The sequence below is a fragment of the Polyodon spathula genome, chromosome 7, assembly GCF_017654505.1.
Source record: "Polyodon spathula isolate WHYD16114869_AA chromosome 7, ASM1765450v1, whole genome shotgun sequence".
Taxonomy (NCBI): domain Eukaryota; kingdom Metazoa; phylum Chordata; class Actinopteri; order Acipenseriformes; family Polyodontidae; genus Polyodon; species Polyodon spathula.
In genome coordinates this window covers 24,422,210-24,434,507 of record NC_054540.1, presented here as the reverse complement: position 1 = coordinate 24,434,507, position 12,298 = coordinate 24,422,210, and the positions used below count along the sequence as shown (strand labels likewise).

Below are 12,298 nucleotides of genomic sequence, written 5' to 3'. Positions count from 1 at the left end.
CTTTGTACTGATTCACTGTTGTCATGCATGAGCAGAGGCTAGAAATATACCACGTGGCTTTTTATTAAAGTTTGTTTCTGAAGCAGTGGCCTGCCTCTGGATTACTTTGCATATAACTGGCATTTGTTTGACTGTACAAGCGCTATGAATGAAGGTAGGCAGAGTCCACTGTGGGCACAGTGTCATTTTTATGTTTTTTTTTTGTTTTTTTGTTTTTTCTTTCTTTCCTGTTGTGATGCTAATGGAGTTAATAAAGCAGCTAAATAGAAGAACTTAGATCATGCCCTCTGCCGAGTCTGGTTTACCCTTTAGATGCTGTAGATGTATTAAAAAAAATAATAATTAAAAACAAAAAAGCTTGGCTTTAACAACAACCTTAAAAAAACAAACAAAAAAAAAAAAAAAAACAATGAAATCCACTAGTCCACCATCACTAACAACATTGTGAATGCTGTCGTGAAGACCCCAAAAAAGGCTTGTGACTTTTTGTATGGCTTGTCTGGAAAATTCTGTAAATCTTATGTTTTAGTAAAATATTTTTTTGTTATTCAATTTGGTCTTAGTATTTTTATTTTGACTTGTTGATTTCCATTTTATTTGTCATGACCATACAAATGGGTTCTAAAGGTTATAAAAATTATTGTAGTTCGCTGATATGTCTGATAAATTTGCAAGTATTATGGTAAATGGCTCCTCTGTGCTTGCTTCCAGAACATTTCTTCTTTTCCATTTTATTTACTGCTATGAAAATTCCATTTGAAACAAAGTTTTAAGGGTGGAAAACCTAATAGAAAGACATTTAAAACTGATGTCAAACTTTTCTCAATTTCCAAGAACAGCACATCTGTCATGATTGGTACTTGGTAACAGAATGTAAGAAATTAACTGACTGTAAATGCATTCATTTATGTACAAGGATGGGATTAAACATCAATCCACTTGCGTACTATTTGTCGTTCCTGTAAATAAAAAGCTGTTGATTAATAAGAGACATTGTTATCTATGTTTTCGTGGGAACACCATGTTTGTTAACATACGATGTGCACATTATACCTACAGGGCTGTATTTTAAACCAAGTGCAATGGTACTTTTTCCAAGATGATGCAACGGTTGTGACAGTTTAAAACTAACAAGAAACAGCTTTGCTGCAGGAGGGAGCATTTCAGTCCTTTGTAAGTAATTTCATGCTTTCTAATGCAGTTAATTTGATTCCTTTCTAAAAAAAAAAAAAAAAAAAAATTGCTTGGCTTCCAAATGGAGCCCTTCATGTACTGTTTTAAGAAACACTCTTGAATAAGTCATGATTTCTCTGGGGCAGAAGTTGTGAGAGGGAAAAAAAACACACTAGCTAATTTTGCTTTTGCAGATAAAACTTGCACAAATGCTGAAATGTTTTGTATGTGGGTAATGGTAAATGGTCTTGAAACCATACTGCTGTATAATGTCATTGGGAATTTGGTTAGGTTTTAAATGTGACAAATTGCTGTGAAAGGTAATGGCTCTATCAGCATGCATGCATTCAGGTTCAAGTTAACTACCTTCCTGAATCACAACTGTTTCTGCCAAGAGAATGGATAGTTTGATTGTGGTTTGAGTTCAGTAGCTTGAGACTGGTCAAATATACCTGAATGATCAGGTAGATTCAGCAGTGCCTGCAATGTATCATTTCTTCCTTGATTTGAACGGGTTCAACTAAGAACGATACTCCAAGTCCATATCATTTGACTATTTAAGACCATGGCTATCTCAATCCAGACACTAAACTGAACTACAGTAATTGTCTAGCTTTATTGTCTTCGGTTCTGTGAACTGGTATTCTAACCAAATCTATGTTGTAGATCCTCCTGCACTGGTGGTAGTGTATATTTGAGCTGGCTAGACACTGATGAAGTTTGGATGATACAGATTTGAGCTTGAGTTTATTACCAAGAAAAAGCTGCTGTTCTGTGCACCTGCTGACTCTGGAATACTCTGCTTCAGGATGTAGCCTAGTTTGATAGAATGCTGGTCCTGCAGGGTCTTCAAGTGCTCAAGACACTAGAGCATAACTTGCTGATAATTCCAGCAACTGTTGAGGTGGGATTTGAAACCAATATGGTTAAGCCTCTTACTGGCACCCATCATTACAGCGGGTTGGAGGCTGTTGAAAGCCTTTGTGACTGGAAACTTTCTACCCAATAAAAGAAAAATGTTCAATCTTAAACTTGTACAAAACATCCAGAATGGACACTTGAACAAAGATTGGATGAGTTGTGTAAACTAGGACAAGATATTTTAAATTTAACAGGACCTGATTTTTGAGGGTTCTCTATGTGTGTGCAGTGGTTAAAATATTTAAATCCATACAAGTTATAGATAATTTTCATGTATGTTAAACGGACACATTGACAAATGCTGGGGTGTTTTGTAATCATCTAAACAGTGGCAGATTAAAGTACTAGCACATTTTAAGTCTGTACTGCTGGGGTTTTCCCCCGCAGAGGTGATTTATTGACCCACGTACTACATTACTCCATACAATTGAAGTAAAATGAAATCAAGTTTGAGAAATCCACTGTCTGGATTATTGAAATCCATCTTTGGGGGCCAGGAAGGTCTGCCATGGGGTTAATAACATGGAAGCTCAAATCCAGTTTTAGATGGATAATATAGGTGTGCGGTACTGACAGTGAACGTCTCTGTGTGGGGGCAATATCGGCACGAGCTGAGAAGTGACAGGGGCTGCCAATGCTGATGTAACTCCTAGACGCTCTCGCAGTCCTATAAATCTATTATATACTGCTTTGTAATCGTTATCCACTTTTATCTAGTCTTTTGTCAATTGCATTGAAGGAAAAGGTTGATAAAAAGAAAACCATCAAGTGGCTGAGGTACATTGCTGATTGGTGAAGTCATTGTTTTCAATGGAATTCCGAGGCGAGTTTTCTTTTGACACAGCTGAAGACTGGGATATTTCCTGAATCAGTTCAGATTCCCTCAGATGTAGATGTTTTCTTTTTCATTTCAAGGTGGTTTATTTTATTTATTTATTTATTTATTTTTGACAAGCTATGAAAAAAACAAGGATGCATTTATTAGGGCTGTCAAACGATTACAAAGGAATCACGATTTAATCTTGAGATTTAAAAAATAATAATCTTGGTTTTAATCGCATATTTGATCCAATTACTGTATCCATCTCATTTAAGTTTGGTTTAGTACTGATGCTATTATTATTTTATTTATAGTTTTTATTTTTTTATAATCTTGCATTGTTAAATTGTTTGAACCAACTGCTAAATCACAATGGAGTCAGTTTATTACTCCCCTTACCACATGTACAATTCAGTTTCCTTTACTCAAACTATTTTTCATTGCTGTTTAAATAACAATACTACTACTAATAATAATAATAAATAATATTAATGTTAAATGATTTTGTTAATAACTTGAAATTGCTTAAATAAAATAAAACATTAACTGAGGTTATATCCTCCATAAATGTAAATAATGTGTTTCTGTTCCCCTGGGGTTAGGTATTGAATCACTTTGTTTTTCCTTGCAATTACAAGCTCCTGCCTCAAGAGGGCCAGCGTTCTCTACAACAAATACAAACCACAGAGAATCTACCACTGAGAAGAAAACCATGTGGTCACATGGCAAACACATTATCACTTGTACCAGAATAGCCTCAGTTTTAGCCCAGCATATTTTTGCTATCCCTGTATTTCTTAATAAGTTGAACAAAATTTGAAAGGCTCTGACATGAGTGAAGATGAATTCAATCAAATATTTGTACTGCTTTTACTGTAAAATTAATCTAGCTTGTATGACAGTATTTTGTTGATTTGCCTCTGCCCATTGGACAGATTGTCAGGAATGCAAACATTTAAAACAGATGAAAAATCAATGTTCCCATATTTGAATCTGTTACAAACTATGAAGGCCATGCCAGTAAGACTCTAAATATGAACCCTATTCTGTGAACTTTCAGGGACTGCTAACAGTGACGTTACAATACAAGATCTGTGGGGGACGGCCCCACTTGTAGCACTAGTCGAGAGAGAGTGTTTTCTCAATGATAAAAGTTACTTCAGGGAACAAAGAGAAATGAAACGGCAACCTGTGATCAGAGGACCACATATAATTAGGCTTAACAACAGGCATTTATAATCTTATGGATAAGTGTTACATTTATGTTTTACTGTTTAGGCCAGATTAATGGGATTTTGAGGCTGTGGAGCTAAAATTGTGGGCAGCAATTAGATTTTCATCAATCAAATCTTATTACAAGCATTTTAATATAAAAAAACAACTTTTAATCATGTTTGAGGCAACTAAACAAGCAATACCTGAATGTTTAATTGTTACCTGTTTACCTTTGTACCCTACAGCATTCTTACATAAGAATACTTGGAAGAAAATATGTAAAATTAAGAAACAACTAAAGGAAATGTATAATGTGGGTGTTTTATGCCTTCCAGTGTGAAGTACTGTGTGTTTTTCAGAGGAAATAGTCAAGCTGTTCATATAGTTGGAGAAGATAAACATTGTGACTACAGATTTAACTAGCTAACCCAAGTGTCGTTCGCTGCGGAGACGAGGTGACAGTATTTTTTTTCTGCATTACTTCAGAGTTTGTGAATTGAATTTATGGTTCTTGTAATTGAAAATATATGGGATTGCTCAAACCACCATGCAGCAGGTGAAATGAAAACGCATGAGAACATTAAAACACATGAAAAAGTAAGTCTTTCTAATTTGAATGCATGTACACCATAAGGTTAAACTGTGGTACTGTTTGTTTAACAATCGGTGCCTCCATGTGAAATATTGAGTCGGCACTGGGAGTTTTCTAGCGGTTATTTCAAGTTAAGAAGACATGAAATGTGCACTCCACGGGAAAAGCGCTTATACTGGGAAATATAAAAAAAATACACAGCATGCCACAAGTGTATTAAAACATAGTACCCCATGGCTTAGATAACATTTGTATTGATTATATTTTCAACTACTGTGATTTGTTCTACTTGTGTTTGCGGCTGTGTGTTTTCTTGCCACGACCCTCAGGAAATTCTTCACCCGATCATATTAAACTTCCAAACCTAAGGAGACAAAAAATGGTCCAGGTAATTATTCCTGCTTTTATTTGCAGTATATCTGGAAAAAAAAGTCAAAAGTATCTTACACCAACATCTTTAAAGAATAAAAAGATATTCAATGCGGTCGTATTACATCTCAAAATTTAATGTTTTTACTCTGCTGCTCGGACTAATATCGTATTTAATTACATGTGACACGTGTGCTGTACTTCAGTAAACAAAGTCTAAGGTCATAAGGATGGATTAATGGTTGGGGGGTGGTTGTTTTTCCCATTTAAGATATCTTAAGATGCAATACTGCTATTGTTAGAAGCCCAGGTTATTATTATTTAGCAGTTTATACACTATTAAAATATGTCGATCTATCTTTATAAATTTATATTGTATTTACTTGGAGAAACTAACTTTATTTAGGTCATTTTCTATTTGTGGACACATTTAAAAACAAATATTATTGTATAGGCCATGGAAAGAGAATGAAATTCAAGCATTTGTAAATAAGTAACTGGCAAAGTCTAAAAAAAAAAAAAAAACTTTGTTGTATCACTATACAATAAATATTGTAAAATATTAATTTGTTTGCACTGCCACCTTGTGGTAGATGCAGGTCCAAGTCGCTCAAACAGGAAGGGCTCAACGGTGCGAGCAGAACTGGACCTTATATTATATATATATTATATCTATATATATATATATATATTAATATATAACGGCACGCCGTACGTACTATTCCTTTAAGACTGATCGAATGAAAAAACAGAACACTCCTGCACACTGAGGATTTTGACAAAACGGTTTAGATTTTTTTTAATTCTTTAAAAGAAAATAGAAGCTAACATTGCACCACACAATTTGATCATTTTTAATTAAATTACAAAGACGTCATTTCACAAAGAAAAAAAAAAATCAATTTCGAAATAAATAATTTATATAAATGTTTGCATTGATATAGAGGAAACCCTTAAAACAACTCAAACTCTTTACATTTTGTAGATGGATGTAGACCAGAGATGGTTTGCTGGTATAATATAACAAAATTCCATACTGCGTTAATTCAGTGACGGTATAAAACATTATATACATAAAGAAAAAATAAACTGTTCAACAATCTGAATCGATTGGTAATGTAGGTGTTATTCGGGTGTTTTTGCAGAGCCTGATTCGGTCTAATCATGTTGAGAGGTTAGTGGTGATCGTGGCTTGTGAAACCAGTCGTATAAGTGAGCGTTAATGAAGTCCACACGTGTACTTGATGCTGTGCTGCCAGAGCACTCTGCTGCACATCCCGAAATATTAACAAATGAGAAAAAAAGTAACAATAAAATATACAAAAACACAAACTCGTTCGTTAACAGAAAACACTTGTGCATTCAAAATGAATCGCTCAACCCAGATTTCTATCCTATCGTCCAGCAGCAATAACTCTTTAAAATCACTATACTGCATCTGTTCTTTAACACCTACTTCAACCATTTCTATTTGAGATATATATAAAAATTAAACACATTTAATAACATTGTCCATGTTGGCTTCTAATTAATGCCTGGCGTACAGAATGGACCTCTGAGAAACTGTATTTAAAAAAAAAAAAATAAAATAGAACTGCAAAGTGAATTTCTAGAAGGTAAATCGCACAGTACTTCTGCTCCATTGTCTATGGAGCTCAATGTGGCACAATTTCGCTGAAAGCAACACTACTCAAAAGACGAGTCTGTTTTTTTATTATTATTATTTACAGCAGCACGTTTTGTAAAATGTTATCGGTATACATTAATAGAAAATAAAGCATAGAAAAAAAACTGAAAAAAATTACCAACTTCCTTTTTTGTGTATTAAGATACAAAACCACACAAGGCCATTCCAGTCCTATTTTCTTGAAATATTTACAAACCTTATTTGTGTATTATTGTAAATGTGATAGTGGCCAGTTTGTAACCACGCAACTCACACTATTGTGGTTGGAGTTTAAAATCACATGTACGTTTTCTTTTAGTAAGAGTTTCTAATTAAACGTGTGTAAGGGAGGCAATCTCTACCAATTGCTGTACTCAGAAGACTCAGGAAAGGTCACACAGACTTTGTGTTTCCCAATTTCCAGCTTGTAACCAGCGGGTCGGGACATGTGCAATCCTAACAGCATCCGGTCCCTTATGACATATTCGCAGTAATGCACACAAGTATCAATTTAACATCCTGTTTTAGCCGTTACTGAGAATATTTGCACATTAAATAATCTGGCAGAATTCGTTTTATTTAGGAAATATTTGATTGTAATATACATTGTTCCAGTGGCTCTAATCTGAGAAAACAAAAATCAGCGAGTCAGTAAAACTGAAGGTTCAAGACAGAACAAATACAGTGTAATATACTGTATTACTTCAATCTGGCGCCCCGGCGTTTATTTTAAATTGATCAAAATGACTGCAGCTCTGAAACGGGGGCGTTGATTATATGAAGGCGGCCTTTATTAATAATACAACGATTTTCAAACGCTGCAATATGTAATTACATAATTTATATCATTTTGGAAGTATCGCGGTTGCTTATTTTCTGTAATACTGTAGCCTACCTGTATGTAGCAGCGTGTGTGGCGAACCTACTTTATCGGTGACCGAGAGCCTATTAGGTGGGAGTTGGAAGGTCAGGGGAGTGTATTGGTTGTTAAGGGGCGAGATGATGCTGGTGTGGCAGTTAAACCCAAGAGTGTGACGTAGTTGTTTTTCTGCACCAAAAATTACCTCAGAATATCAACTTGATTTCTGTACAAACTACAATATGCCCTACTCGTTTTTTTGTTTTGTTTCCTCTCACTGTAACTTGCTTGTTTGAAATTTCTGTGCAAGAGAAACCGAAACTAAATCGTCTCAGATAGTATGCGCATTGTTTTTATTTGTACGGGAATTACAATTAAAAAACAAAACCACCTATAGAACTTCAGAAGGACTGCTGTTCTGTACGTGGTTTATCTTGCATTTTCTTTCAAAAGTGCCCTACCATTAAATAAAATGTGCTTACTATGTGTGTGCATTAGTTTGTAATTTACTTGCTAGATTGAGGCTCTCGTCTCTTCGGGGGCGTTACATGTACATAGTTAGTGTTGCGCTTTTATTTGTTTTTAATAGGGGGAGAAAAGAAATCCCTTAATGTTTCTTTACTGACAGCGGCGTTTATTCGAGAGCGGCCTCTATTATAAAGCTGACATAACTGGCGTTAATACGAGGGAGTCTTTAATACGAGGGCGGCGCCAAATTGAAGTAATACGGTTTTATTAACTACATCAGTATTTGATTTTTGGTTTGTTCTGGAACATACTATTACAGTCTGCCTCGTGTTGGTATGGGTAGCAGTCTGTCTAGCTGTGCTGTTTTGTGATTATTATCTGGGTCAGACATTTACATGGAGAACGGTAATTTTGTTAAAATACTGAGGTAGCTTTGGAGTACTCAGAATTGACAAGGTTAGGGTCTATTTTACTGATGTAAGCAGCAGCAGCAGCAGATCTAAATACAGATGAGTTTTTACTCTGCCGGCGCTTTATTAACATTACTACATACAATACAAATACAGTGAAAGGAGGTCCTCGAAAAAGTTTGTACATTTTAGGGTAAAGGTATTAAAATCTGCCACTGTTTAGATTATTAGAATACACCCATATCCAGCTCCATGCATTATCCAGAATTAAATACGATTAAAGTTCCCAATGCTAGTCTGACAGATTTAGCTTTTTAGCAGACAAACTTAATATATCCAAATGTGTCAATTGTTGAGATAGGACAATAAATTTATTGAATTTAGCAACATCTCTGAAACTTTTTTTTAAGGGCCTGTTTAGTTTTCTTACCAAATCGCCAGTGTATATTATTCCCCCAATATGATTACAACAGTGTCTGCAAATCTCCAAGTTCATGAACACAGCATTTGTTAATTTCAAGTATAATTTAAAAAAGAGGTTTTGAATCAAATACCCTTTCATGTAATGTATAGGACTGTTTAAAAAAACAACAAAAAACAAAAAACACAAAACCCAAAAAGCACAGTTAAAAAAAGGCCAATTAAGGCATCCTTAACAAAACATTGTTAACAAAATTCCAGGTATGGCTTTGGTTTGTTGAAATACTATTTTACAAATTATATTTAAAAAAAAAAAAAAAAAAAAAAAAAAAAAAAAACACTAGTATCAACACTGCAAGAGTTCATGCAAATGTATTTGTTTTATGGATACATTTTACATGAGAATCCTGGGTCAGATTTCCCTACTCTCCTGTGAGTACAGTGTCCCCTCTCCAGTGTGAGATAGGCTGTGACTGTCCTTTTATCTCACAGTGGAAGGCTTTCCAGGAGTCTGTGATGAGGTGACATAAAGAGTGGAGTTGTTGTCAGGAAGGGTGGGAACCACAGAGTTGCCGTTGGTGGGAGAGCAGCCCAGTTTCAGTTTTTCCAAGTATTCCGCATGGACCGGTTTGTGACACTGTAGAACTTTAATGGCATCTTCTATTTTAAACCATTCTCTCTTTCTCCCTAGAAGCAAAAATTACATCATTAGTAACACGGCCACAATGGGTCAGATTAAAATATCAATCTTAACGCAAACAGACAGAGTTTCTTGCTCTAGGCTGTCTACAGCCATTTTAAATCAACGTATGCCTTTTGTCAGTATAGGAAGCACTAGAAAAAGCAACACCACTTCAACAATCTATGGGAAACAAATGGTTGTTCAGGAAAACTGTACAGCAAGGCAAGAGTTAACTAGTCAGAGCGCTGAGTGAAAAATCCTAAAAATAAGCACAGCTGTTCTATAATATTCAACATCACTTTCCAGCTGCAACACTACTTAAACCAGGTTATTTAAGGAGTGCCAAAGTCGCCAGAGCCAGTCCTCATCTTCAGAGGACATTAAAGCCAGTGATATTTATAAATGTGTCAAGATAGCTCTATTAAAAAGAGTGTAACTCAGCAGCTAGGCCTGCCACATCCTCATTGAAGAGCTCAATGGTGGCACACCTGTGGTCACAAATGCCCCAAGTTAAGGGACTTAGCTGCATTCTGATATTGCAAAAGGGCTGCAGCTAGTCAGGTGCCCGGGGAATGCTGACACACTGTTCAGAATTACCAGGCCTCATTTAGTAGCATCTACAAATAGTTACAGGTTTGAATTACGGCACACTTGTTTTTAAACAGGTTGGAAAGTTGGTTAGTTTGGTTAGTTTCCCTCAAATATAAGAGCATGCACTTAATTTAATACATTTTCTATTGAATGTCAGTGCCGGCAAAAGGGGGGCACTTATCTGGCTAAGCCCAATAGCCACATACCAGATTTCATCCAGAACTACCCAACACTCAATAATGCAACATTTTGAAATACGAAATGAAATGTAAAATTCAACGACAAACATTTTGAATAGAAGACTTTGAAACAGACTTCTAGTCGAAATATTTGTCACTGCATTTAGAAATGCTTCTTTTTGTATTATTAAAAACACCAGTTTTAATGAATTGGCCCGACAGCAACAGACATGACAGGTTTGGTCACCATTGCTGGGTCAAGTCCATGAAACTTCACACTTTGGCCAAACAAGATCTATTTTGTAATGGGACAGCCCAAGTCTAGTATGTCCAATAGGAATGCACTGCAGTGTGGATGCAACTTGAGTGCTGCTACTGGTTGCTATGGCGACCACCTCTTCCCAGGTCCTGATAACACTATTGGTTGGCTTTTGTTGTATGTAACTGTACCTTCACTTCACGCAAAAAGAATTGCTCTGGCAATAGCATGGCTACTCTACAAAAAATAGCAATAGCACAAATAGCAAGACTTTGTGGGCCCAAAGGGGAAGGACCATGGGAAACTGCTCATCTAAAGCTTGGCTAAATGTTGTTTTTTTAATGCAAAAATGCAAGTGAGCAGAGAAGTACGTTCCAGTGACAGGCTGTTGTATGCGGTCCAATTACTGAGGATAGCAGCAAATATTAATGCATGTATAATAAACTAAAATTCAAAGATCTGGCTGAGTTGCAACTTGTTTATGTTATTTTCGTTATACAATGTTAGTTTCAATACAATATTGTTGATACAAACAATACTGGTTGATATAGTGCATGCATGATATATTTTAAAATCTTCCATATATTTTAAAATCAACCATTTCAGAAAATACATCACATTTTCTACTTTGGAAGAAAGACCCTCTGATTTTTTTCAAAGTGTATCCAGTTGAAGTTGTTTTGGTGTGCACTTTAAATATACAGGCGACTCTCTTGCAGCATAGTGTTGAAAACAAATATAGCATGTTTTTATGTGCAATATAATAATTTGTGTGCAATGCACAGATGTCACAGTGTGAGACCAGATTAGCCAAAACTTTAGATCTGTGATTTGCAAATTTCTAGTATCTAGACACAATTAAAAATAACTCATAATACATTCATATTTGTTGCACTGTTTATTTATGTTGCATTATCACATCTCATTTGAAAAAAAGGCAGTTGAAAAACTTCTGCCAAGTTGAAGTTGTATTTTTTCAGCTAGTCGGATTAGCCAGTCAAAATTACTTCAAGTCAGTCATAAACCTAAATTCAGCTGTGTTTGGGGTTTAGTATCGAGTGGAAAATCCAGGTCATTTTCTTCTGTTTTGTGCAGTAAAGTATAAATAATTAACAAAGTCTATTTTAACGATGAACAGAATGTAAAAGAGAAGAACACTGCTAGAAGACAGTGCGAACACTGGTAAGGAGTTTCAAATGCTTAGTGAGTCACATGGCATAGAAATAGTTTCTACTTCAGTAGAAATTACTTTCTGTGCTGCTCCAGCCTGGGCCATGAATAACAAATAACAACTGTGGTAGACACTGGTCAAAGAAAAACCTCCCAAAGATTTTCAGGAGGAGTATCAGAAAAGTTTTACATACCAACAGAACATTACAGGTATCATATTAGATCAAGAAGTAGAGATTGAAGCTGAACTTTGAAGGACATTTTGTGAAATTAATGATTCAGATTCTAGATTTCTGAACACAGCATTACTGTTGATCTGTTTTGTGCGCAGTTTGGAAGGTGAGATACTAATTGTTATAGATACACATTCTTATAAATGTTCCAAAACAAGTGTTCTTTTTTTATACGACATTCTCTTTTTCAAATGACGCCACCTGGTTTAGAGCTATCAGACTTTATGGAATTCCAACTCAGTGTTTTTGCATACTGATGCTATATAAAAGA

At 35.4% G+C, this 12,298-nt stretch overlaps 1 protein-coding gene across 4 annotated transcripts in view; it reads right to left on the bottom strand.

The window, feature by feature from the left end:
- Positions 1–8,206: 8,206 nt before the first annotated feature.
- LOC121318396 (diphosphoinositol polyphosphate phosphohydrolase NUDT4B) overlaps positions 8,207–12,298 on the bottom strand; it is a 34,335-nt gene continuing 30,243 nt past the window's right edge. For all 4 annotated transcript variants that reach the window (XM_041255004.1, XM_041255005.1, XM_041255007.1 and 1 more), the window contains exon 5: positions 8,207–9,600. In XM_041255004.1, coding sequence (XP_041110938.1) covers positions 9,395–9,600 — 206 coding nt within the window. In that variant the 3' untranslated portion in view covers positions 8,207–9,394. The remainder of the gene's footprint in view (positions 9,601–12,298) is intronic.